Source organism: Balaenoptera ricei, chromosome 11 (genome assembly GCF_028023285.1).
Source record: "Balaenoptera ricei isolate mBalRic1 chromosome 11, mBalRic1.hap2, whole genome shotgun sequence".
Taxonomy (NCBI): Eukaryota; Metazoa; Chordata; class Mammalia; order Artiodactyla; family Balaenopteridae; genus Balaenoptera; species Balaenoptera ricei.
Window position 1 is genome coordinate 10,507,490 of NC_082649.1, and position 22,476 is coordinate 10,529,965.

Consider the following 22,476-nt stretch of genomic DNA (forward strand, 5'->3'; position numbering starts at 1 on the left):
TCCTTAAGAGTTTTCTTTTGGATAAGATGCTCTAACGTAAAATTATTGCTAGATAGCATAGCCTCACACTGTTTCTTAACACATCAAACGCTGTTGGATGGTAAAATGCATTCAGTTTCCTATGTTTAGAAATTCCTTAAATGAAAGACATAAATTCCACTTCAAGTTAATCTGAAAAAGAATTATAAAATTTAACTATGTGTTTCTGGCTCCATTATTCTTGCTGGACTGTCATTCAGAGCCGCTCATAAAAAGGATTCGAAATTGCTGTAGGAACCTTGGATAGACTCTAATAAGAAAATAACTAATTTTCTTTATTTTTGATAATACACATTTCATGATTTTTCTTACAATGAACCTCATGTGGCTTTTATTAAGAAGCAAATCATTTTTAATTAAAAAATATTTTTTATCTGAGTTGGCTCAACTAAAGGGGTAAAACGAAAAATATGATCATCATTGCTGCTGGGAACATTGACCTGCTGAAAAACCAGACTGGCGTTACCTGTGTCTGCTGAGGGTCTGACATGGTCCTTGGGAGAGAGCTTGGTCTGAGTCGCCCTTGCACATGTCCACCCTGATGTCATGCGTGGGTCTCCAGACTGGTGGTCCCACCTCTTCTGTTTCTCTGCATCTCCATCCGTGACATTTCAAACAATCCGCCCCACCAGTCATGCTGTTACAAGCTTTGAAAGCTGGAACTTCATGTATTGTCTCTTTCTTTCCTGGGTCTCTCACTTCACCATCAAATTAACCCTTTTACTCCTTTAAGACATGTGGGTTGCAAATGAACCTTCCTTTGACCATTGGGGTTGTTGCTCTTAACCAGAAATAAAAAGAGTTAAATTTAGTTTTAAAATTTTTCATTTTTTAAATTGCGGTAAATACACAGGACATGAAATTCACCATCTTCCCCATTCTAAAGTGTACAGTTCAGTGGCATTCACGTACATTCGCATTACTGTGCTACCGTCACCACCATCCATCCGCAGGTCAGTAGAATTCTCATTTCCTATTCCGTGCTGCTACCACCATCAGGTAACTCAGCTGCCCCAAAACAGCTAGCTGTTAGGTGAGAAATGAGACTTGAATTGCCCAGTAGACCTTTTGTCTCTTAGGACGGGACAGCTAAGTTTTTAAAAGGTTCCGATACATTTCATATGACACGTTAGCCAGAATAAATGTGCTCTTTTCTCCTTCTGTGTAAACAGCTCTGAGCCGCGGGTGCCCTGCTCTACTTCTTACCACAGCTCTGGTTTGCACTCGGGTGACAGTGTCACAAAAGCAGGACCTCTGGGCCTTCCGGAAATAAGACAAGTGCCAACTGTTGTGATTGAATGTGATGACGATAAAGAAAATGTGCCTCGTGAAGCAGATTACGAAGACTCTTCTTGCCTGTACGCGAGAGAAGAGGAGGAGGAGGAGGAGGAGGATGAAGATGACGACACCTCGTTGTATACCAGTGGGTGCATCCAAACTCTTCACTCAGGGTGGGAGGGGCGTGGCTGGTGGGAAGAGCTGCCCACCTCTCTGGGTTCTAATCTGTGGTCCGCGGTTACTGTTTCTTCATTAGTAAGATGAAAGGGCAACTGTCCTCTGAACGGCCTCAGAGCTCTAAAAATTACAACATCCTGCTACCATATCTTGCCTCTTTAGATGTCTCTTTTTTTCTTTGATGGCTTCCCTTGGGATGCAACACGCCATCAATTAAAAAAAAAAAAAAGCAAGGAGGGGAGGCACCTTAAAATTCAATTCCAGTCTACAAAAGATATAAAAATACTAACCATTGTATATGGAACAAATTCATTTTTAAGCATACCTCAACCACTGAATTTAAATTTCAGTGATCAACTTTTTAATGCATGAACTTGTATCATAGCAACCTTTTACCGACTGTGTGCCTGACAATATGCTAAGGTTTCATTCTCATCGACATCTTACAGCACTCAGGGGCATAAACTACTGCCCCATTTTACAGGTAAGGGGAGAAAATGGAGAGGTAAGGGACTTGCCCAGAGACTCACGTCTACTAAGTGGCAGTGCTGAGAGTTGAAGCTGCCTGTGTCTCATTCCAAAACCCACGTTCTAAAAGCGGTGGCAAAAGAAGGAAGATTAAGTACTTACTATGTAAGATCCGAAGGAATCCCCCAAACTTGCTACTTCCCAGTCTCCTCCTCTTGCTTCACACTCACCAGGCTTCAGATAGCTCGCTAAACTTGAGTGATGGAAATAGTCCTGGCGTTGAGGGGAGGACCCTGGAGGGGCAGCCGAAGGCCCACATGGTCCATGAGGGAAGGAGCTGTTGCCCAGCCTCTGCGCACCGTTTCCTGCCCGGAGAATGGAACGCTTTATACCAGGGTTTCTCAGCCTTGGCACAAGTGACGTCTTGGGCCAGAGAATTCTTTGTCATGGCGGCTGCCCTGTGCACTGTAGGATGTTGGGTAGCATCCCTGGCCCCTGCCCGCTGGGTGCCGGGAGCACCCTGCCCAGCAAACTCCAGTTTGACAACCAAAAATGTCTCTAGACTTTGCCACGTGTCCCTGGTGGGGGCAGAAATCACTCCTGATTGAGAATCATGGATTTATTCCAGCTGTGAGGAAGCCCTGCTCTAGGTGCTCAGAACCTCTTATGCTAAAGAGAAAAGCAGACCCAGAATATCGCCTGTTTCGATGAGCTTGCTGCCTCTCCCACCCCACACGGACCCCACTTTGCCCAACTTTACTTGCCTCCGTACCCTCCGGCCCCACCGTAGCTGATCCCTTTTGTCTCCTGTGATTCCCCCGCCTATCCATCACCTCTGAGCGTCCACACACGCAGATGCCCACCGGCCTGCTGCCCGTTGGCCTCACTTATCCTGCACGTGCCGGCCGCTCCTCCGTCGCTCCTCCGCCCTTTGCATTCTATTTTGCGCTCCGCAGTCTGTCCCGCCCTCCTTTGTGATGTTGCCCACATGGCGTGGGGGGGGCGGGGAGTTCCCGGGGAGCAGAGATCCAACCACAGGCTCTCCATGTGCCCCACACACGCCCAGCATACCGCGAGGCAGAAAGGACATGCTGATTGCAGGAACTGTATGAAAGTCACGTACTGTAACTTTCCTCCTTTGACCGAGGTCTTGACCGCGCTCAGCTGTTGGGCTCTTGTATCTGTCCCCCCGCCTCCCACCTTGTGGTCCACGGCTGTCCCTGGGGGGAGCCCGAGCAGGTTGGTGGCAGCCTTATTACCTCATGTCTCCCTTCCTGCAGGCTCCCTGGCCATGAAGGTGTGCAGGAAGGACTCCTTAGCCATCAAACTCAGCAACAGGCCCTCCAAGCGAGAGCTGGAAGAAAAGAACATCCTTCCGAGGCAGACGGATGAGGAGCGGTTGGAGCTGAGGCAGCAGATCGGCACCAAGCTCACCAGGTAGGACAGCGCAGCCACTGGCTCCATGGATTTCCGTGGAAGAATTCAGCCTCCATCCTCAAATCTGTTTTGAGTGTCTCTGAAGAGCTCCCTGCAGAAAAAGTCCATGGAAAGCATTCCATTTCTTCTGCAGGGTTGCTTTTATGGTCCCCTCTTTTTCACTCATCAAAATCTTAGAAATTTCACTTGACTAAAGGTTCAAGCTGAGAGGAAGATTTCCAGGGAGAATAGCCACCTGTAGAACAATCCCCATCATCCAGTAGAATTGAGGACCTATACACCTAGGCACTGTGGTTTGCTTAAGCACAAAGCAATCGAATAAATGGACTTTTCTGCTAGACTGTGCAACTAGAAGACATCAGTGGTGGGTAAAGATGCCTCATTACTGAGCTGGGACTCTTCTTGAGTGATTGCCCCTATGAGTGGGTATTACAGACACGGGCAAAGCAGTATGTCATATTAATATGTTAAACACTTATGTGTGTGTTTATAACCTAGTGTATCTTTATATGGTGTTAGCTAACATCTGTGACACACTTATTAGCCAGGCATTCTTCTAAACGTTTTATGTGTGTTCATTCATTTAATCTTTGAGCTTCCCTATGAAATGGACATTTCTATGCCCATTTCACAGATGAGAACACCAGAGAGAACTTTAGTTACCTGCGTAATGTCAGACAGAATGGCTGTGGAGAGCTCCCTCTTGACCATATATGATGCTGCCTCTGTAATAATAGTCACCAGGTGAGCCCTCACTTTGGCCCAGGCACCATGCTCATTGTTTGGATGCAGTGTGTAGAGGTCTCCCGGGGTTTCCTCCTGACTTTCCCACTTACTGCCCCTTAGCCTCGTGTAAGTCACTTATTCTCTTCCCCTGTGTTTTCTGCCTTTATAAGATGGGGAGTCGTAAGAATGAAACAATAGAAGGAAAGCACTTAAAACAGTCTCTCTAACTTGCTCTAGAGAGCCTGTCCCAGGGTGGGAGAGCCTGACTGTTAAACACCCTTCCTTCTGTTGAAGTGAAATCTCTGTCCATGCATCTCCCACCCATTGGTCACATTCTTTTCTTTCTGCAGCTACCTCATCCCTCTTAACACGCATGCTTTCGGGTACTTGGAGGCAACGATACTGGCTCCCCAAGTCTCCTTTCCTACACTGCATATAGCCACATCCTCTCTCTGGGGTTCAGTGGGTTGGGTGGATATAGTTCTAGGCTGCTTCCTGAACCAGCTTGTTCAATTTTACACCTGATACAAATAGGGCTCTCCATTGGGGAACTAGAAGTAAGAGAAGGAGCAGATCCTTGACCCCAGCCCCTCTTCCCAAAAGTTCATTTCCATTATCCTTTGACTAGGACAAAGGAGCATGGGTATCCTTTATTCTAGTTCTTTCCCTCACTTCCACTTTCCCAGCTTTGTGACAGTATAAGCAGAGCCCCAGGATTGTGGGGAAAACTGAAAACTTCTCTGCAGATGCATGTGAGATGCAAGCACATCTAGCTGCCCAAGGTGGCATCTTCTGTGGAGAGAGAGACAAAGGTGGGAGACACGGAAAGCAGATGTGTGCAGCTGGCCACTCTGCTTGTCCACCACAGAGCGTCATCCACCGGGAGGAAACTGACAGAGTGAGAAAGGCCATTGTCCCAGAACACGCTCCTAAAAAGACACAGCCCAGCTTCTCACGCCCGAATCCATACCCGCATCCCACCCATGAGCACGTGGCTATGGCAGTGACACAACCCAGAGGTGGGAAGAGACATAGGCCATCCACGCACCGCAAGAAGTTCTCTGCATCTGAAGATTTATCCTTGGAAATCATCCCTTTCCCAACCTTTCCTCTTCTGACAGCACTTAAATACTGCTCAGGATTCATAAAATCCACTGAGCGTTCACCATAGTGATGTCTATTCCCAACCCTCGTTCACCCTGGTCAGTAGAAGAAGACACACTGACCAGGGAGAGAAAGATGGAGGTAGAGAGGATAGCATTGGGAATATTCCAGGTGTTGAGCTCTGAGTCCATTTCATCTTCGTTCACTCTTTCAACTAGGGAGTTTATTTTCTTCTGGTGTAACCCTTGGCATCTCAGCCAGATTACAGGAACTGGGCCTAAAGGAAAGGTCATCAGGAGTGTTGAGCAGGTCAGCAAAGTTGTACAGAGTTCAGCAAGTCTGGAGGGGCGGCCTAATCCACATCTCAAGGTCTTCTTTAGAAAGGAATTTTAAGGACTATTCTCTTTTGAATGAGAACCCAGCTTGGTGCTTCCAGCCACTCATTTATCCTGAAGCCAGGGCAGAATGAAGGAGAAATCTGAGAACCAGAAGGTGCCCATGGTAGAGAGAGAACTAATCTGAGGCCCAGAGCCTTGGCTTCCAGCTCTGGTTCTGAGGGTTTCCTAAGCAGATGTTTGCTCACTCTGGGTCTACATTTCCTAATCTGGGGATTAGATCATCTGATCACTTTGTGCAAACTGTGAACTTCATTATCATCAAAAGTAACTAAAAGTATGTAGGAATCTGTTGTAGAGTTTGCATTTCTGAAGCTACAAGGCTACGGCTTTCTTTGGCTATTTGAGGTAGTAAGATGTACTGGAAATCTCAAGCTCTTTGAAAAGCCTACGGCCAAGTCTGGGGTCCTCATGGAGTGAGCAAGATAGAAAACATAATTTTAGTCTGACAGTTTTAATAGCATAAAAGAATAATGTAGCACTCCAAGAATAATCCCAAATTGGGGGAAGGGAGCAGAAACATCAAGTAAAATGATATCAAGTATTAAGGGAGAGTTTCTGCCTAAGAATGCAAAAATATTGTTCTTCCAAAAATGTTTTCTCATTGATGCTATTGGGCAGACTCTCCTAAACCTCGGTCATCAAGTCATCTGGATGCTTTGATAGTAAATAACTGTTTCAACCAACCGCCATTTGAGAAGTGAGGGCTGCCCTTGAGACGTGAATGTTGTCAGCTGGGTGTGCTTTTCTCTTCTCCTTATTATACAGACTCAGGCCGGTTGCAGAGAACCAAGGGGTTCAACACGTCCATCCGCTGGGGTGTCCGAGGGATGAAATAGTAGAACTTCGACTTAAATGTATTTTATGTCATTCTTTTTAAATCGATTGTGTCTGTGTTATAATACACATATATATCAATGCAGTAGTATCAATACTTGTATATAACTTATAAATAAAGAAATGGCATGTGTGGGGATACATGCTTAAAAAATTAAATTGACGGAGTTCTCAAGAAGCTTCGAGCCCACAGGTCTGAGGGTCCCTTCTCAGGGCTGCGTGAGCAGGTCCTTTCCTCTCCAAGGACCTCTAGTCAGTGGAAATGTAGAGACCTCAGGGCCATCCCTCACCCCTCCAAAGCCCCCAAGTGCAAGACGCTGCTGCTTTCTCTCTGAGTCTCTTCTCTGGGCCCTTCAACCTGAACCCTAGGAGGTGGTCAGCCTGTGTGATCTTAGCTATCCAATCCACTTTCAGCTCCCTTCATTTACCAAGCTTTTTACTCCCCTAAGATTAATATTCAACCCACATGACTCCATGTATTTTATTTGAAATACATCTTACTACCCCCTCCTCCCCCCCCCAAAGAAATCATTATTTAAAAAATTAGACATGGAGCCATACTTCTCAGTGTTCATAGTGACCTCTTGATCAGCCAAGGGACAGCTGATATGTCCCTAAGCCACTTTCCAGCTTGGGGCATTGATTGGTTGAAGAAATGACCCCCCCCCCCAACTAAAGGATGGCGCTCAAGACCATTGGGAATAGGGTTTTGAGGGACTAAATAGAAGTCTGATGCCTAAAGGAGTTGTTCCTTTGCTTCTGAAACATCCTTTAGAAAGTGAATCATCCTGTAAGTCACTAAGACTACTTACTTTTTTAAAAAGGAGCTAAGACCCTGAAACGTGATCTGTTCTTGGTTACTCAACAGCCAGTGCGCTTAAGCCTCTTGTCCAACTGAGGTCCCCTCCCTCAGTCCCCTCCAATACCTTCTGTAAGGTTTGGATCAGACAGGGGGAGAGAAAGCCTGGGAAGGACAATAAAATGGGAGGTGCCTTGCAGTATACGTAGGAGTATATAATCTAAATTAGGCTCAGGAATAAATAAGGATTCGGGCAATCTGCCTCCGTGACATACTTGTTCCCCTAAAATATCTCTTCACCCTTAAAATATCCATGTCCCACTCAGGGGTGAACTGTCATCATCTTTTTTTTTTTCTTTTTTTAAAGTTTATTTCTATTATTTTATTTTTTATACAGCATGTTGTCATCACCTTTTTTGCAATCATGGTTGACCACGATGTTTTCAGCGTCCCTCTGAGCTGGAGCAGGCATAGCCCCGTCTTAAAATGGGAAGCATCCCTACGGGGAAACTCTTTGGAAACCTTGCTGGGTTTTGGAAAGGATGTTTCTCCTTGTGATGTCCTTTTCCTAGACCAGACATAGCTGGTGATTCAGGCCACTCACCTATGATTCTTGCCAACAATCAAAGGAGATGCTGACTTAATTTCAGCTACTGGGAGTATTCGTTTTCTAGGGCTACCATAACAAAGTACCACAAACTGAGTGGCTTACACAACAAAAATTTATGGTCTCACAGTTCTGGAGCCTGGAAGTCTGAAATCTAGGTGTCGGCAGGGTTAGTTCCTTCTAAGGGCCGTGGGGGAGAATCTGTTCCAGGCCCCTCCCCTGGCTTCTGGTGTTTCACTGACAGTCTTTGGCCTTCCTGATCTCTGCCTTCATCTTCTCCCGGCGTGTGTGTCTCTGTGTCCAAATTTCCCCTTTTTATAAGGACACCAGTCATCTTAGATTAAGGTCCAACCCTCATCCCCTTGTTTTAACTTGATGACCTCTGTAAAGACCCTATCTCCAAATAAGGTCACACTCTGAGATGCTGGGGGTTAGGACTTCGACATTTGTATTTTGGGGAGATACAATTCAACCCATACCATTTGGGGAAGCATAAAGTGGGTCTACCTAGAAAAGGAGCCACAAATTCAAATGCACACCTGGGGCCAGGCAGATATTGAACATAAGGGAAGCGGGCAGTTCTAAGATTGTTAACAGGGAGTGCTGGAAACTGGGGTGAGATGGAAAGTCCATCCTTTATCAAAAGGGGTCACCACTCTTCAGCTTCAGTCCCCTGTAGTTTTGGAGAAATGAAAGACCAGTTTGTCAGATCTTATTAAAAAAAAAAATCTGGATTTTTTTAAAATGAAAATTCTGAATTTTTTAAACATTGGACAGACCAAACAGAATATAATTATGGATTGTTTAGCCCTGGGATCATGTCTCATCCTGTGCCCCCTGGACATAATCTCTGACCTGGAAACTATAGGTTTTCCTATCTACAGTATAGTCCTAAATTCTATGGGCATGCACTGTACACTTTGATGACATGAGATAGAACTCTTCCGTGTGTGATAACTGTCAATGTGAGCATGTGCATGTGTCTCTCTGTAGCAATTGGGAATTAACATCTTCTAGGATCCAAATTAATTTGAATGTGGTTATGTGGATTAATCACTAAAGCAATATACTCTATTCCTAAAAAGAACTTTTGACCCAGCTTTCAGGAATTTAGTCAATTGGTTTTCAGAGTGTTTGTGACTATGGAAAAACACATTAAGTTGAATGAAGAAATTGGTTGAAATAGCTGTCACTGCTTTCTTTTCCTTAATGCGTGTTGAGTCTGGGAATCAGAAGGATTTAAGGTTAAAGCACTAGTAATTGTTGATAGTTTGAATTTATACATACAGCATGAGATCCACACCAAGCATCATACGGCAGATCAGATGTAGGACCTGCCTTTGAAAATTACCAAAATTCCCCGTCTTCTTTCCTCCTTGGTATTTACGATTGCCACCTCCTAAATAGCTGTTGTCTTTGCGGTGGCAGGGGGGTGGGGAATGAGATAGGGGAGGTGGAAAAATGATGACCTGATCATCCCCATGAAACCTCATGTGTTATTCTCTCTTATTCAGAATTTAATATGCTAGAAAGAAAGAGTATTCTAAATCTGTATTTTATGCTCCTAAGTAGTTCACACTATAGGCAGAATATAAAATAATATGTACAGAGGATTATATGCTGCTTTAAATCATAATACAATGTTCAAGGGAGAGACTTGAAATCCATTTTTCATGCTTATAGCACAGGCAATAAAATGCAGTAATCCTGACTTCTGACCGTAGCTTGCATACTGTTGATGGTTTGGGAAAATCAGCGTCATGAGTCTCGATACACCGGAGCCTAGTTCCAAGGTGGCAAATGGTATCTCCCCCCAAATCTAAGGGCTGATGCTAAGTGTCAGCTGGTACCTTCCCAGGCTACGTGATTTCTTCTGCTGCAAAAGCGCTTTCTGAAAAAAGGAATAACAGGGCTTCCCAGGTGGCGCAGTGGTTGAGAATCTGCCTGCCAATGCAGGGGACAGGGGTTCGAGCCCTGGTCTGGGAAGATCCCACATGCCGTGGAGCAACTGGGCCCGTGAGCCACAATGACTGAGCCTGCGCGTCTGGAGCCTGTGCTCTGCAACAAGAGAGTCCACGATAATGAGAGGCCCGCGCAACGCGATGAAGAGTGACCCCCACTTGCCGCAACTAGAGAAAGCGCTCACACAGAAACGAAGACCCAACACAGCCATAAATAAAATAAATTAATTAATTAAAAAATATATATATATTAAAAAAAGGAATAACAATCAAAGGCTCTATGAATTCAGTTCAACTTTGGCTGACTGAGGGTGCCCTGGACGTGTGTCCCTGTGAATCACTTGAAAGAAAGAAGGGAGGAAAATAGACTCGAGTGAAGGTTTGGAGGAGCTCCCTTGTCCACCTGGCTTTTGCAGCCTTGCAGCAGCATTTGCACCCTCCTCGTCACCCCTTTGACGATGATGAAGGATGGAGTGGGGAGGGGACCAGAGAGGAGAGAGGAGCGGCAAGAGGGCACTTGTGTCCGCTCCTCTTCATATCCGCAAAGCCTGGGTGGGAATGGCTCAGGTCAGTGGGCTTTTTCTGTGGATTCTGAACCCTCCCATAAACAAAACTGAAATTAAGTACCAGTCACCAAGCTGAACTGAGTGATCGGAACAAGCTAAATCAGGGTGAAATATGACGAGAATGGAGTTATTGAATCCTGCAACATTTGCATAACAAATATGTGGAATCTTCGAGCAGCTCAGCTGCTTTCAGATCATTTGACATGTCCCATTAACTCACTGCGTAAAATAGAAAATCCTCTCTTAAAAGCCCTCCAGAAAGGCTGACATCTTCTGAAAGGTGCTGAGTTGAGTCGAGGCTACAGCGTGACCTGACTGATAGAAAGTGAAGGGCAACTACACATCTGTTTCTCTTTGTTTGTCTGTTTTTGCTGATTGCCATTCTTTTATTTGTTTTTTGAATTTTATTTATTTATTTTTTATACAGCAGGTTCTTATTAGTTATCTGTTTTCTACATATTAGTGTATATATGTCAATCCCAGTCTCCCAATTCATCCCACCACCGCCCACCCACACCCTCACCCCCCACTTTCCCCCCTTGGTGTCCATACGTTTGTTCTCTACATCTGTGTCTCTATTTCTGCCCTGCAAACTGGTTCATCTGTACCATTTTTCTAGATTCCACATATATGCATTAATATACGATATTTGTTTTTCTCTTTCTGACTTACTTCACTCTGTATGACAGTCTCTAGGTCCATCCACTTCTCTACAAATGACCCAATTTCATTCCTTTTTATGGCTGAGTAATATTCCATTGTATATACGTACCACATCTTCTTTATCCATTCATCTGTCGATGGGCATTTAGGTTGCTTCCATGTCCTGGCTATTGTAAATAGTGCTGCAATGAACATTGAGGTGCATGTGTCTTTTTGAATTATAGTTTTCTCTGGGTATATGCCCAGTAGTGGGATTGCTAAGTCATATGGTAGTTCTATTTTTAGTTTTTTAAGGAACCTCCATACTGTTCTCCATAGTGGCTGTATCAATTTACATTCCCACCAACAGTGCAAGAGGGTTTCCTTTTCTCCACACCCTCTCCAGCATTTGTTGTTTGTAGATTTTCTGATGAAGCCCATTCTAACTGGTGTGAGGTGATACCTCATTGTAGTTTTGATTTGCATTTCTCTAATAATTAGTGATGTTGAGCAGTTTTTCATGTGCCTCTTGGCCATCTGTATGTCTTCTTTGGAGAAATGTCTATTTAGGTCTTCTGCCCATTTTTTGATAGGGTTGTTTGTTTTTTTAATATTGAGCTGCATGAGCTGTTTATATATTTTGGAGATAATCCTTTGTCCGTTGATTCATTTGCAAAGATTTTTCTCCCATTCTGAGGTAGAATGATATGCTAATTAATTTGATTGTGGTCATCATTTCACACTATAGACATATGAAAACATCACATCGTACACCTTAAATATATACAGTTTTCATTTGGCAAAAACAACAGTAAATAAAAGGCTTTTCACATCGGCTGAAGGAAGGAGGCAGCCAGGTGGCAGTTGCTGTGCAGAGTCATGGTTGATCTGAAGGGAGCAGATCACGTGGAAAGTTTGTGAGGGTCTGTGCTGGGGCCGACATCACTACATGCCCATGATCTGTGTCAGTGAATGGACTGCTCCTGAGGGCCAGGAGATCAAAATAATCTCCATTAGACAAAAATGAGACCCAAAATAAACATTGCTGATGTTTAAAGAAAAAACTAGCTTAAGTACAACTGGGAGATCTCAGAGAGGAACAGTGGACCTTGAGCTGAATAAGTTTGTTTTCTATGGGTTTAAGGTTAACTTTTCAGGGAAACAAGTTACTAAGGGAGACCATGGAACCTCGACAAATTGATTCTGTTGGAATTCTATTAGAATTGATGGTGCACAACACTGTATGAGGTATCATTTAGAAGGTAGCTGGAGGGAACTCCCTGGCGGTCCAGCGGTTAGGGCTCAGTGCTTCCATTGCAGGGGACACGGGTTCGATCCCTGGTTGGGGAACTCGGATCCCACAAGCCCTGCAGTGTGGCCAGAAAAAAAAAAAAAGGTAGCTGGATAATCATCCTTCAAAGAGGTTAGTCAAGGTTACCCATTGTTCTCTGTTTTAGCCTGGGAAAGAGATGCTGATGGCAGGTTCTGTGGGGCAAGTGTGGGTCCTTCTGGACCACATTCTTTTATTGGTGGGAATGTATTTTAGACTATTTCTCTTTCCATTTTTTTTCCTTTAAATGTTCCTGGAAGAATGGGGATGGGACAGGGCTCTGGATAATTTAATCACTGAATAATCTAACCATTTACGTGTTAATAGGAACAACTTCAACTTAGGTTGTCAGACCATTTTTCTTGTAATATATTTTTTTTCTTTCCTACAATCTTTTGATCCCTCTGTGAACTAAAACAGTCATAAGGATGTGTCATTGCTATCATACTTTTATTCATGAAAGGAGCTCCCAAAGCCATTTGTGAATCTACTGGGAGGCAATGAATAAACAATGAGTTAAATCATCTTATGAAGCACCAAACTTTGGTTGAAAGATGATTCTGTCACATGGAATAATACTTCAAAATCTGGTCTAGTGCTTTCAGATTAGCTTATTTGGAGTTTTTTTTTTTCCACAGTGAGCTTTGTACCTATATCACAAGGAGTCTATTTGTGAGTTTCTTTACCTCCTTCACAATTGCATCTTCTGAGTGTGAAGAAGTATAGAATAGAGCACTTTAGAACTTCAGTGGACACTCACTACCACTGCCTCTAGTACCCTGAATTTTACAGTTAAAGAAACTGAGGCCAAAAGAAATTAAGCTGCTAGCCAAGTTTACCTGGCTACACTGGGATCTGAAACCAAGACCTCTGACCCCAGCCAGTGCTAAAAATTAATATCCCCCAGAAAGGGGAGAAATGTATTCACTTCTCACTGGAAGAAACAGGCCAGTTATTTGTTAGAAAGTATGACAAATCATAGATCTCAGTTGATTTTCTCAATTCATGTCTGAAAGAGAGAGAAATGACTCAAAGGTTTTGAATTAAATCTTTAAGAAACATTTTCAGAAGTCAAAAAGCCCATGAATAAGGAATCTGTGAATTCTCTCATAGGTAGTTTCTTTCATGGGCACTGTTTCCTCCTCAATCCCACGTAGCTAAAAGAACATTTAAATTAAGTGCCCAAGTGAGAGACATTTCCCCATCTTAATAGTTAATCACAGCTGAGAAAATCTCGTTAATAATTTTTGAAGACTGATCAGGTACTTTTGAAGATTCTGTATCTGATGCCTTAGTTTGGAGTTGGCGTGTTCTAGTGATTCTGTCATTCAGATGATAAATGAAGCTCTAATCCGTTATACTTAGGAAGATTTCTTTGTTCTTTGTTTCAATGGTGAAGTTGGCATTTCTAGTCTCCAGGATAATTTCCATGGTATGTAGCGTACTTTCTCCCTCATCCACCAACTTTGGCTGCAGGTTTGATTGAAGGTGATTTTTCGACAACTCCCCTTAGAGCTTGCACACAGTCCTGAATATTTAAATAGCAGAACTGGATTACAGCTGAGACATTTGCAGAACAGTTGTTTTTCATAGATCCCCTCATGTTTTTGTTTACTGGCAAAAAAAACCCCTAACTCTCGTGCAAAATGCTAATAAGAGTAATTCATTTTATTTATCTTCATTATATTCATTTCACTCTTCTTGGTTTAGAATGCAAAGATTTTTAGAATAGCCTTGAAAATTGCATATATGCTAACTAAACAGTAATTTTTTTGACAGAATATAAACAGGAAAATCATCCAAAGATACAAACCCTGGAAAATCGCTTTTCCCTCTGATTCCGAAGGCAATTCCTTTGAAATATAAGTGAATACGCTTCTATTTTAGGAAGTGTGATCATGAAAATTTTATGTTCTGTGCCCACTGAACCATTAAAACAATAGTTCTTCAAAACGGGCAGCCTTATTAGTGCCTTTGAAAAAAACAGCAGGCAGACAGATAAATAGTGGGTACTGACAGGTGATCAGTATGTTGAAAAGAGTTTTACCTACGGTAAATCCAACCCTCCTTTGGACTGTTATGATTTTCCTTGTGTTGCTCATCTTCATATTTTAACTTATCAAGCTCCCCTTTGAAAGATGCTGAGAGAGGTCATTACATCTTCCTGGGAGTTAAAATGAGAGCTGCGCTCCCCAAGTTTGATTGAACCAATGAGTCTGCCATCTGCACATTCCACCCCAAGCTGCCCGGGCAGTGTCCCATCCACGGGAAGCCTTCAGCACACCCTCGAGTGACCTGGCACTTCCTTTAGGTTCGCGGAAGCTGAGTGAGGTTGAGTGGGTACCTTCTGCCTGGAGCCTGCTGTGTCCATACAGCACATCCTTGGAGGGTTACTCCATCTCATTTCTCTCTCGCGTTACCCTCTCTCTTCACAGTCCTTAACCACATGTAGCCATTTGGGGCCACAGCCTGTGAAATCTGATTCTCACCCCACAGTCAACAGCAGCACCTGGATAATACTCAGGCGTTTCCCGCGAAGGAGCTGTAAATTCATACAACTTTGTCCAGGCAGAAACAAAATAAGCTTATTCATTTAAAAAAAAAAAAAGCATGTATATAATGTCAGGTTTAGCCTACCTAAGAAATTAGCTTAAATTTGTCCTGCATTTACATTGTGTGTTACATGATATGTTTCCTAATTGATTAATAATAGAATGCTGATGTATGTGTGCACACACATACACACACACACACACACACACACACACACACACACACACACACACGAGAGAAAAGGATATGGCCTACTGTCCCCCAGGCTGGGAGCTAAGGATCCGATGTTAGATATGTGCTATGAATTCATGGTCTCTTTTTGGGAACATACTTGAGGGGATACAGTCTCTTCTTACAAGCGATCTGTCTCCCAATCCATTGTGTAGATAAGGCCAAGAAATGAGTAAAAGCGTTTATATTTGTTTCCTGTATGGTCAAGGTAAAGTCGGTTGAAGCAGCCATATCACGCTCCCTTTTTACATTCTTTTTCTTCTTTGCCTTCCCCATATTATAGATCCTTTCCTAGACAAATAAACCCATTCCATTATTAGAACTCCATTTCTCCTGATTCTTTTAGAATTAACAAATAGATTTTCAAAAAATGCAAAAGTGCAAATCCAAACTGGTTAGACATTCCTAAAATCCACCATGCTGCTGGGGGAAAAAAGATGTGTGTGTGTGTATGTGTGTGTGTGTGTGTGTGTGTATACACACATACATACATATATATGTGTATATATATATACATATATATGATGTCTGTTACATATATATTCTTTACCACTCTTTTGTTCTACAGGACTATTGGTTTTAAAATGAAGCTTTATGTTAAAATTGTGGAGTCATAGATCAGGAAACAGTATGGAAATGAGACTTTCAACAAAGGAGAATTATAGAAAACTTTGCAAAATCAGTTGATCAAAATCCCCTCTACTGGAGCATCTGGGACTCTTTGGGGGGTTTTGTGTTTTCATCTCCAGGTTTCTAAACAGCGTGAAATCTCATCTGAACTGGAGTTGTGATTTTTTCCAGAAATAGGAGCTTAGAAGAGGCCCTGAGAGGCAGCTGTAGGAAAATAGCTGTAGTCCTGTTGAATGAAGAGGAGAGAAGGGACTGAGGATTCTTGACAGCTGTCTCCCGGCCTCTGTCTCACATAAGACCCTTCAGCCTCTCCTTGGGAGGTGCTGATGGCCCCAAGATGATGATTGGCCTTTGGGGGGAACAGGAAAAGAGCATGAGCTGCACAGACCCTGTAGGTCCTGGAGTCGTCCAGGTGTCGTAGTCAGAGCAGGCGCAGGAGGAGGCATCAGGGGACCTACTTCCAACTTGCCATCCCTTGCCTTGCTTTGGAAAGTAGTCAAGGGTTTTATACATTGTTTATTGATGCCCAACAAAGCAAGGCATTGGGGAAATCTGGAACCACAGTATTTTGTGGATGAATGAGTGGATGAATAAGTATATATTCTTATGACATTTCTGTATTGTCTAGACTGCACAAGTCATCCTAACCATGATACTGTCCAGGACAGTCACTCAACAGTGAACCCCGGAGTTTCCTCTTTTCATTTGAATCACTTTTTGTCCTTGTTCCAGAGATCTGTTCATCAGAAGCAATCTTCTTTAAAGAAGTAAGGACAAGAAGTACAGGGGTACCTGGGGGAAGGCTCAAGTTAAGAAAAGAATATCCAGATGCCTGTGCCCTTGTTCTCACACTTGAATATGCATGCAAATCTCCTGAAGATCTGTATGTGGTCATGTCCTGTGTTTAAACAACACAGCCTGCTGGGTTCCACCCAAGCGTGCCTAATTCAGTAGGTCTGGCGCCCAGGAATTTGCCACAGTTAAGGAATTCCCAGCTACTGCTGAAAAATGACCTAGGAAGCTTTAAAAAAGTATATTAACAGTGCTTTACCCTCAGATATTCTGATTTAATTGGTCAAGAGCATGGCCCAGCCATCGGTATTTTTTAAGGTAATATAGGTTATTCTAATGTGCTACAAGATTGAGAACCACTGACTCAGAAACCGTGGAAACGGCAGAGATCAGGAGAATAGACAAAACGCTATAGGAAGAGGACCAAGGATGAGCTTGAAGTTAACTTGAGGATACTTTTTGTTCCCACTTGACTAGTGAGGTGTGTGGTGCTTAGGGGCTGTACTGATGCACTTGTTTTGCCTCACTCTTAGTCTTTTGCCTTGACCTCTTACCAGATCATCCTAAACTTGTTGAAGATTCTGATGGAAGGTTATTTAAAAATGCTTTGTGTTCCTAGGGAGAATGTTAACTTTTACAATAGAGCTATCTATTGAAGGATTGAAAAAAAAAAAACAAAGGCCAAATTTCAGTTTTTATGTTTTGGGAAGAGGCTAAAGACAAAAGATAAAACACAGTATATATTTGATGGCAGAACTTTATCATATCATCCACACCCCGTCATTCTTGTTAATATTGTTAGTTGTTATGCTTAGCTCTGATTGAAGGCCTAGACCACTGTCTGGTATGTAATGGACAGATGGACAGACGGATGAATGGACAGACTCACTCATGAACAGGCAGATGCATGGGTGGGTGCATGGACAGATGGATGGATGGATGGACAGACAGATAAGATTAAGCTAAAGGTGACCCAAGTCTCCTCAGTCACTTTAAAGTAGAATAGAGGACATTTATTTTTATTCCCACATTCCTTATCTTTTGACATCACATTGTTTTAGCATTTCTTTTGGTTGATTCTTCATGTAAACATGGCCTTATTGAGATGAGTATATTCTTAGGTTAACTTCTTTAACTATCTAATTTCTATTGTAACAACTCACATACTCTTTCAAAGTGAAATCTTCCTGATTGCTCATTTGGGGCTTATATCTAATAAGAACCCTAAAAGTATTCAGGCTGTAGGCTCTCAGTTTTTGTGCTGTTTGTTTTTTTTTAGTTTGATGCTATGCAACACACATAGTCCCATTGTTTTTCCCAAACTGATTTCATCTCAACACGACCAGCGTTATTCCAGTGTTTTTTCTGATTTTATTCCTTACAATATTTTATCTTTGCCATGGGGCTTCACACTGGGGCCACAGCCTCTGGTGAATAAAGCCAAAACCATTTCTCTCTTAAGAGTAACCTGTTTGGCTAGTTGAGGTGAGAGACTTTTTTTCAAGTTACCAGAAATAATATTTCATGCTTTCTACTTAATTTTAAAGGAGACTTTCACACCTTGTTCTCATTCGGTTCTCTCACGCTAGATTGTTGTTATGGCTGTTTGTCATTTGGCGAAACTCGGGTGCAGGGAGAGGTAAAGCGCTGTGATGTGCCCAGGGGGCCTTCTGGCTAACGGTGGACGTAGGCCAGGAGGGCGGGGCTCCGAATCCCAGACCATTTTCCCCAGCCTGCGCTCTTTCTTATGCTGTAGCCAGGCTATTTGTTAACAGCTTGAGGGGAATGAGGAGGAGGGGGAAAAAGTGGAAAATTATTGACTCAAATTCCTGGAAATCAACTTTTAAATCAACAGTTTTAAAAGCCGTGCTGCCTCATTTACAGAGAAAAAAGGTAGAGGGCAGAGTACTGAGGTGTAAAAACAAACTGCTGCCCAACTTCCCAGAGGAGCCCCTCCAGGAGCAAGAAGGCTGTCACACAAGCCCAGGGCTCTGGTCGTCCCCACGGGCAGCACAGCAACAAGGCTAAAGTATTATGACTTGTCCCTTCCACGCGCCAGGCGCTATACTAAGTCCAGAAGCACAGAGGTAAATAAGACATAACTTGTGCCTTTGAAGCATTCACGGTATATTTGAGGAGGTCTTCGTGTAAATGGATGTTATCAGTGTGATGGAGGAGGCATGGTCAAGATGGAAGAACACAGCAGAGGGAGTGACTAGTTCTGCCTGGTAGAATCAGAAAAGGCATCCTCCCCCAGCATGACAACCAAAAATGTCCCCAGACATTTCCAAATGCACCCTGGGGGGCACAATTGTCCCTGGTTGAAAGCCAGCACAGTAGAGTGGTGTGGACAGAAGCCAGATTGTGGTGGGCTGTTGAGACCTCAAGAACATTAAGCTCCAAGCACAGGCCCCTTCTGAGTGGGGGGTTTCTCTGCAACTGCCCAGGTCATACACTCATGCAGCAGCCCTGGTGGTGGATGGGGCAGACATGGCCGCACCTCACAAAGCTTCAGCTCTGGGCTCCAGTGGACGAGATGAGCAGTAAAGGAAGACTAACAAGCGCCAGGACACAAGAGATACAGGACTATTGTCATAGACTGTGAAAGCACCTTAACCAAAGGCTGGTGAACAGAGGAAGTGATATTTGAGGTTTAAGCTGCAATCTTGGGGATTATTGTCAGTTCGACAGATAAAGAGGAAGAGAAAGAGTATTTAGATGTAAGGAAGGGCATGCAAATCTGGAAGGAGCCAAGAGGAGGTGGGTGTGTCTAAAGAACAGGGCGGGGGTGGGGGGGGGGTGATTCTTGGCAAGCGGCCAGATCACAAGGAACCTTATAGGACGTTTGGGTATTTTGACTCCTTCCTGCAGGCATCGGGAAGGTGTGCATAGCTTTCAAGCCGGGAGTGGAGAGATCAGATTTACCCCTTAGAAAGACCATTCTGTCTGGGGTGGAAGAGGATAGGGTGGCAGCATGGGGGAGATGCTGGTGGCCTGCTTTCCGGAGGAGGTGGCGATGGGATGGAAGGAGAGATGGTTGGGACTTGGTGGTTGAGTGACCCCCAGGGGTGAAGTACAGAGGGGATAATTCCCAGTTTCCTGGGCAGCTCACTGGGGATCAGAATATTATTGGTAGACAAAATAATTTGTCCAGTTGGCAAAACTACCTGCACAGGAGGGGAAGAAGGTAAATTAATTCCTTTGGGACCCTTTAAGTTTGATGGCCTATAGGAGTCTAAGAAGGCAGTTGGAAAGGTGTCTGGAACTCAAAAGTATGGTTAGGGGTGTAGAATCTGGAGTCATTGGCATGTAGATGCTAACTGAAGTCGTGAGTGTTGATGACGTCATCCAGGGAGCATGTGTGGCCTCAGAACTAGTTGGACCTGGGTTAGATAATTACTAAATGAGCACCTGTGATGTTCTCGGTGGTCTCCTAGGAACTGGCGATGTAGTGATGACCAGGACCAGAGAGAAATGCACCAGGCTTCATGGCACCGACAGGCCCTAGGGAAAGATGCCAAAGGAGGTGCAGGGGACAGAATTCAGTGCTTCCCCCCTTTCCCTGGCTCCAGCATGCTTGTCTAACGTGGGGGGAAACCCCCATCCTCTCCTGCCTTAGGAAAGAGGACCTGGCTTTCTGTCAATCTCCACGAGCACCTTTGCCTTTTCTCTTTCCAACTGTCTGAAAAGGTAGTTACCTCCCTCTGAGATGCAGCAAACAAACCAAAGTCAATTCTGCTTTTCTTTTTTCCTGAAATGCAGATATAGCTTCCGAGATCCAGACTTTGAAATCAGGGCCCTCAAAACCATAAGCAGTTGTAAATACTAGTGAAAGCTGTGACCTTGCTGTTCCGAAGCCTGGAGAAGGCTCATTAGATGCTGCAGAACGAATCCTTGTCGGCGTCAAGTCAAACCAGCAAAATCTACAAGGGTTGTGTCACTTCTCTGGGGAGATGCTGTAATGCTCAAAGACAGCTCTCCCCTGCTCTGCATATATTTAAAGCATCTTCCTGCTGCATTTGCTAGCAGTCTCCTTCCAAGGCCAACACCTAAGTGCCATTTGTTTGGGGTTGGTTGGTTTGTTTCACAGAAAAATGTTAGTTTGTTTACTTTTCTCTTACGGTCAGTGGTATAGATGGAGTTGTTCAGACTGATAAAAAATAAGATCCATTCTTACATTTTGAAAGAAAATAGAAGGCTCATATGTGGCAATGGATGGCAAGTGGCATTCAAATGGGAGTCAGTGATTTTCCAGTTCATGGTGAGTGGAAATCACTTAGCCGTGATCCATGGTAAAGAAGAAATCATTTGAGGCGTGGAAACAATTCTGCTGCTCAGAGATGTTGTATAAACCAGGGTCATGTATATAATAGCAGAGCTAGTTAAATAGATCACTTGAAAGGACATTAAACCTTTACTTTTGGGTAATTCATTCTATATAAAAGTTTAGCTCCCAAAAAAGTAGTGTCCTGTGTCATCTAGCATGTGAATGGTCATGTCTAAATTTTAAATTTAAATTTTCCTAAAATTTAAAATTTTTAGGAAAAATTTTAATTTAATGTTAGTCTAAATCAGATACAATTACTTAAATCTACTATCAAGGTGAGGAGAGTGTAAGAGATTCAGTGCATTCAGAAGGCATCTCTACTTTTATTCTCGGAATTATTAGCTCCTCGGGATTATTCATAAAACTGACCATTTCATTAATACAGTAATCGTGCCCTCCTGCTCAGCTTTCTATTAACCAAAGCTTCCACACAAGGTAGATCTTAAAAGGAACCAAGCAGATGGCTGCTTTACCTGGTGAAGATGGCAGGCTGCCCTGGGCGTGCCCCTAAAATCTGATGACTGGAATTCTGAAGCTAGAGCTTTATCCGTTTGCTTTGTGAACTTGGCTCTGTTCAAAGACAAATCCCTCAAGGAAAGGTCATATTTTAAACTAATGTAAGTCATCTTGATTACAGTCCAACTTGAAAGAATAAGTAAAAGCCATCAGTTGGGAACACCCTTTTTTATTCCAATACCAAACCTCCATACAACGCACTTTCTCCTGCAGCCTCCTGTCTCGGTGAAGAATTGTCCCTCCTCCGTTTGAAATTGTCCCTCCTGCCTTCTCAGGACTCCTGCACTGTCCATGGAGCCTCCTGCCTCCTTATATATTTAGCTTGTCACCATCACCACCACCACTTAATCTGGATTCTTTCTGTTAAACATGTCAGTCTCCTCCCATTAAAAAACTATAAACCGGGCTTCCCAGGTGGCGCAGTGGTTGAGAATCTGCCTACCAATGCAGGGGACATGGGTTCGAGCCCTGGTCTGGGAAGATCCCACATGCCGCGGAGCAACTAGGCCCGTGAGCCACAACTACTGAGCCTGCGTGTCTGGAGCCTGTGCTCCGCAACAAGAGAGGCCACGATGGTGAGAGGCCCGCGCACCGCGATGAAGAGTGGCCCCCGCTCGCCGCAACTGGAGAAAGCCCTTGCACAGAAACAAAGACCCAACAGAGCCAAAGATGAATAAATAAATTTTTAAAAAACCCAAAAAACTATAAACCTCACCTGAGCCTCCTTCACCTCCAACTCTCTGGTCCCTTCAAAACCAGGTTTCACGGAGGAGTCCTTCATACTTGTTGTGTCTATTTTCTCACCTCTGTTCTCAACCCACTCCAGCTTGGCTTCTGTCCCCACCACCCCCCGAAAGAGTCCTCGGTGAGCTCGCCAAGAACCTCCCCGGTGCTAAAGCCAGTGGGCAGTCTTTCCAGGCCTCATCTGCCCTCCCGGCCGCATCAGCCCACTTCCTTGGCCGCGCGCATCTTCCTCTGCATCCAGGATGCCATGTTCTAATTTTCATCCTGTCTCCGTGCCCTGCCCCTCCTCTAACTCCCTGGCAGGTGTGTCTTCCTTA

The 22,476-nt window shown here is 43.8% G+C and overlaps 1 protein-coding gene across 3 annotated transcripts in view; it reads left to right on the forward strand.

The window, feature by feature from the left end:
* Positions 1–22,476, forward strand: part of LOC132374341 (phosphatase and actin regulator 1) — a 299,168-nt gene that overhangs the window by 253,673 nt on the left and 23,019 nt on the right. For all 3 annotated transcript variants that reach the window (XM_059937944.1, XM_059937943.1, XM_059937945.1), the window contains 2 exons: positions 1,212–1,462; positions 3,243–3,399. In XM_059937944.1, coding sequence (XP_059793927.1) covers positions 1,212–1,462; positions 3,243–3,399 — 408 coding nt within the window. The remainder of the gene's footprint in view (positions 1–1,211; positions 1,463–3,242; positions 3,400–22,476) is intronic.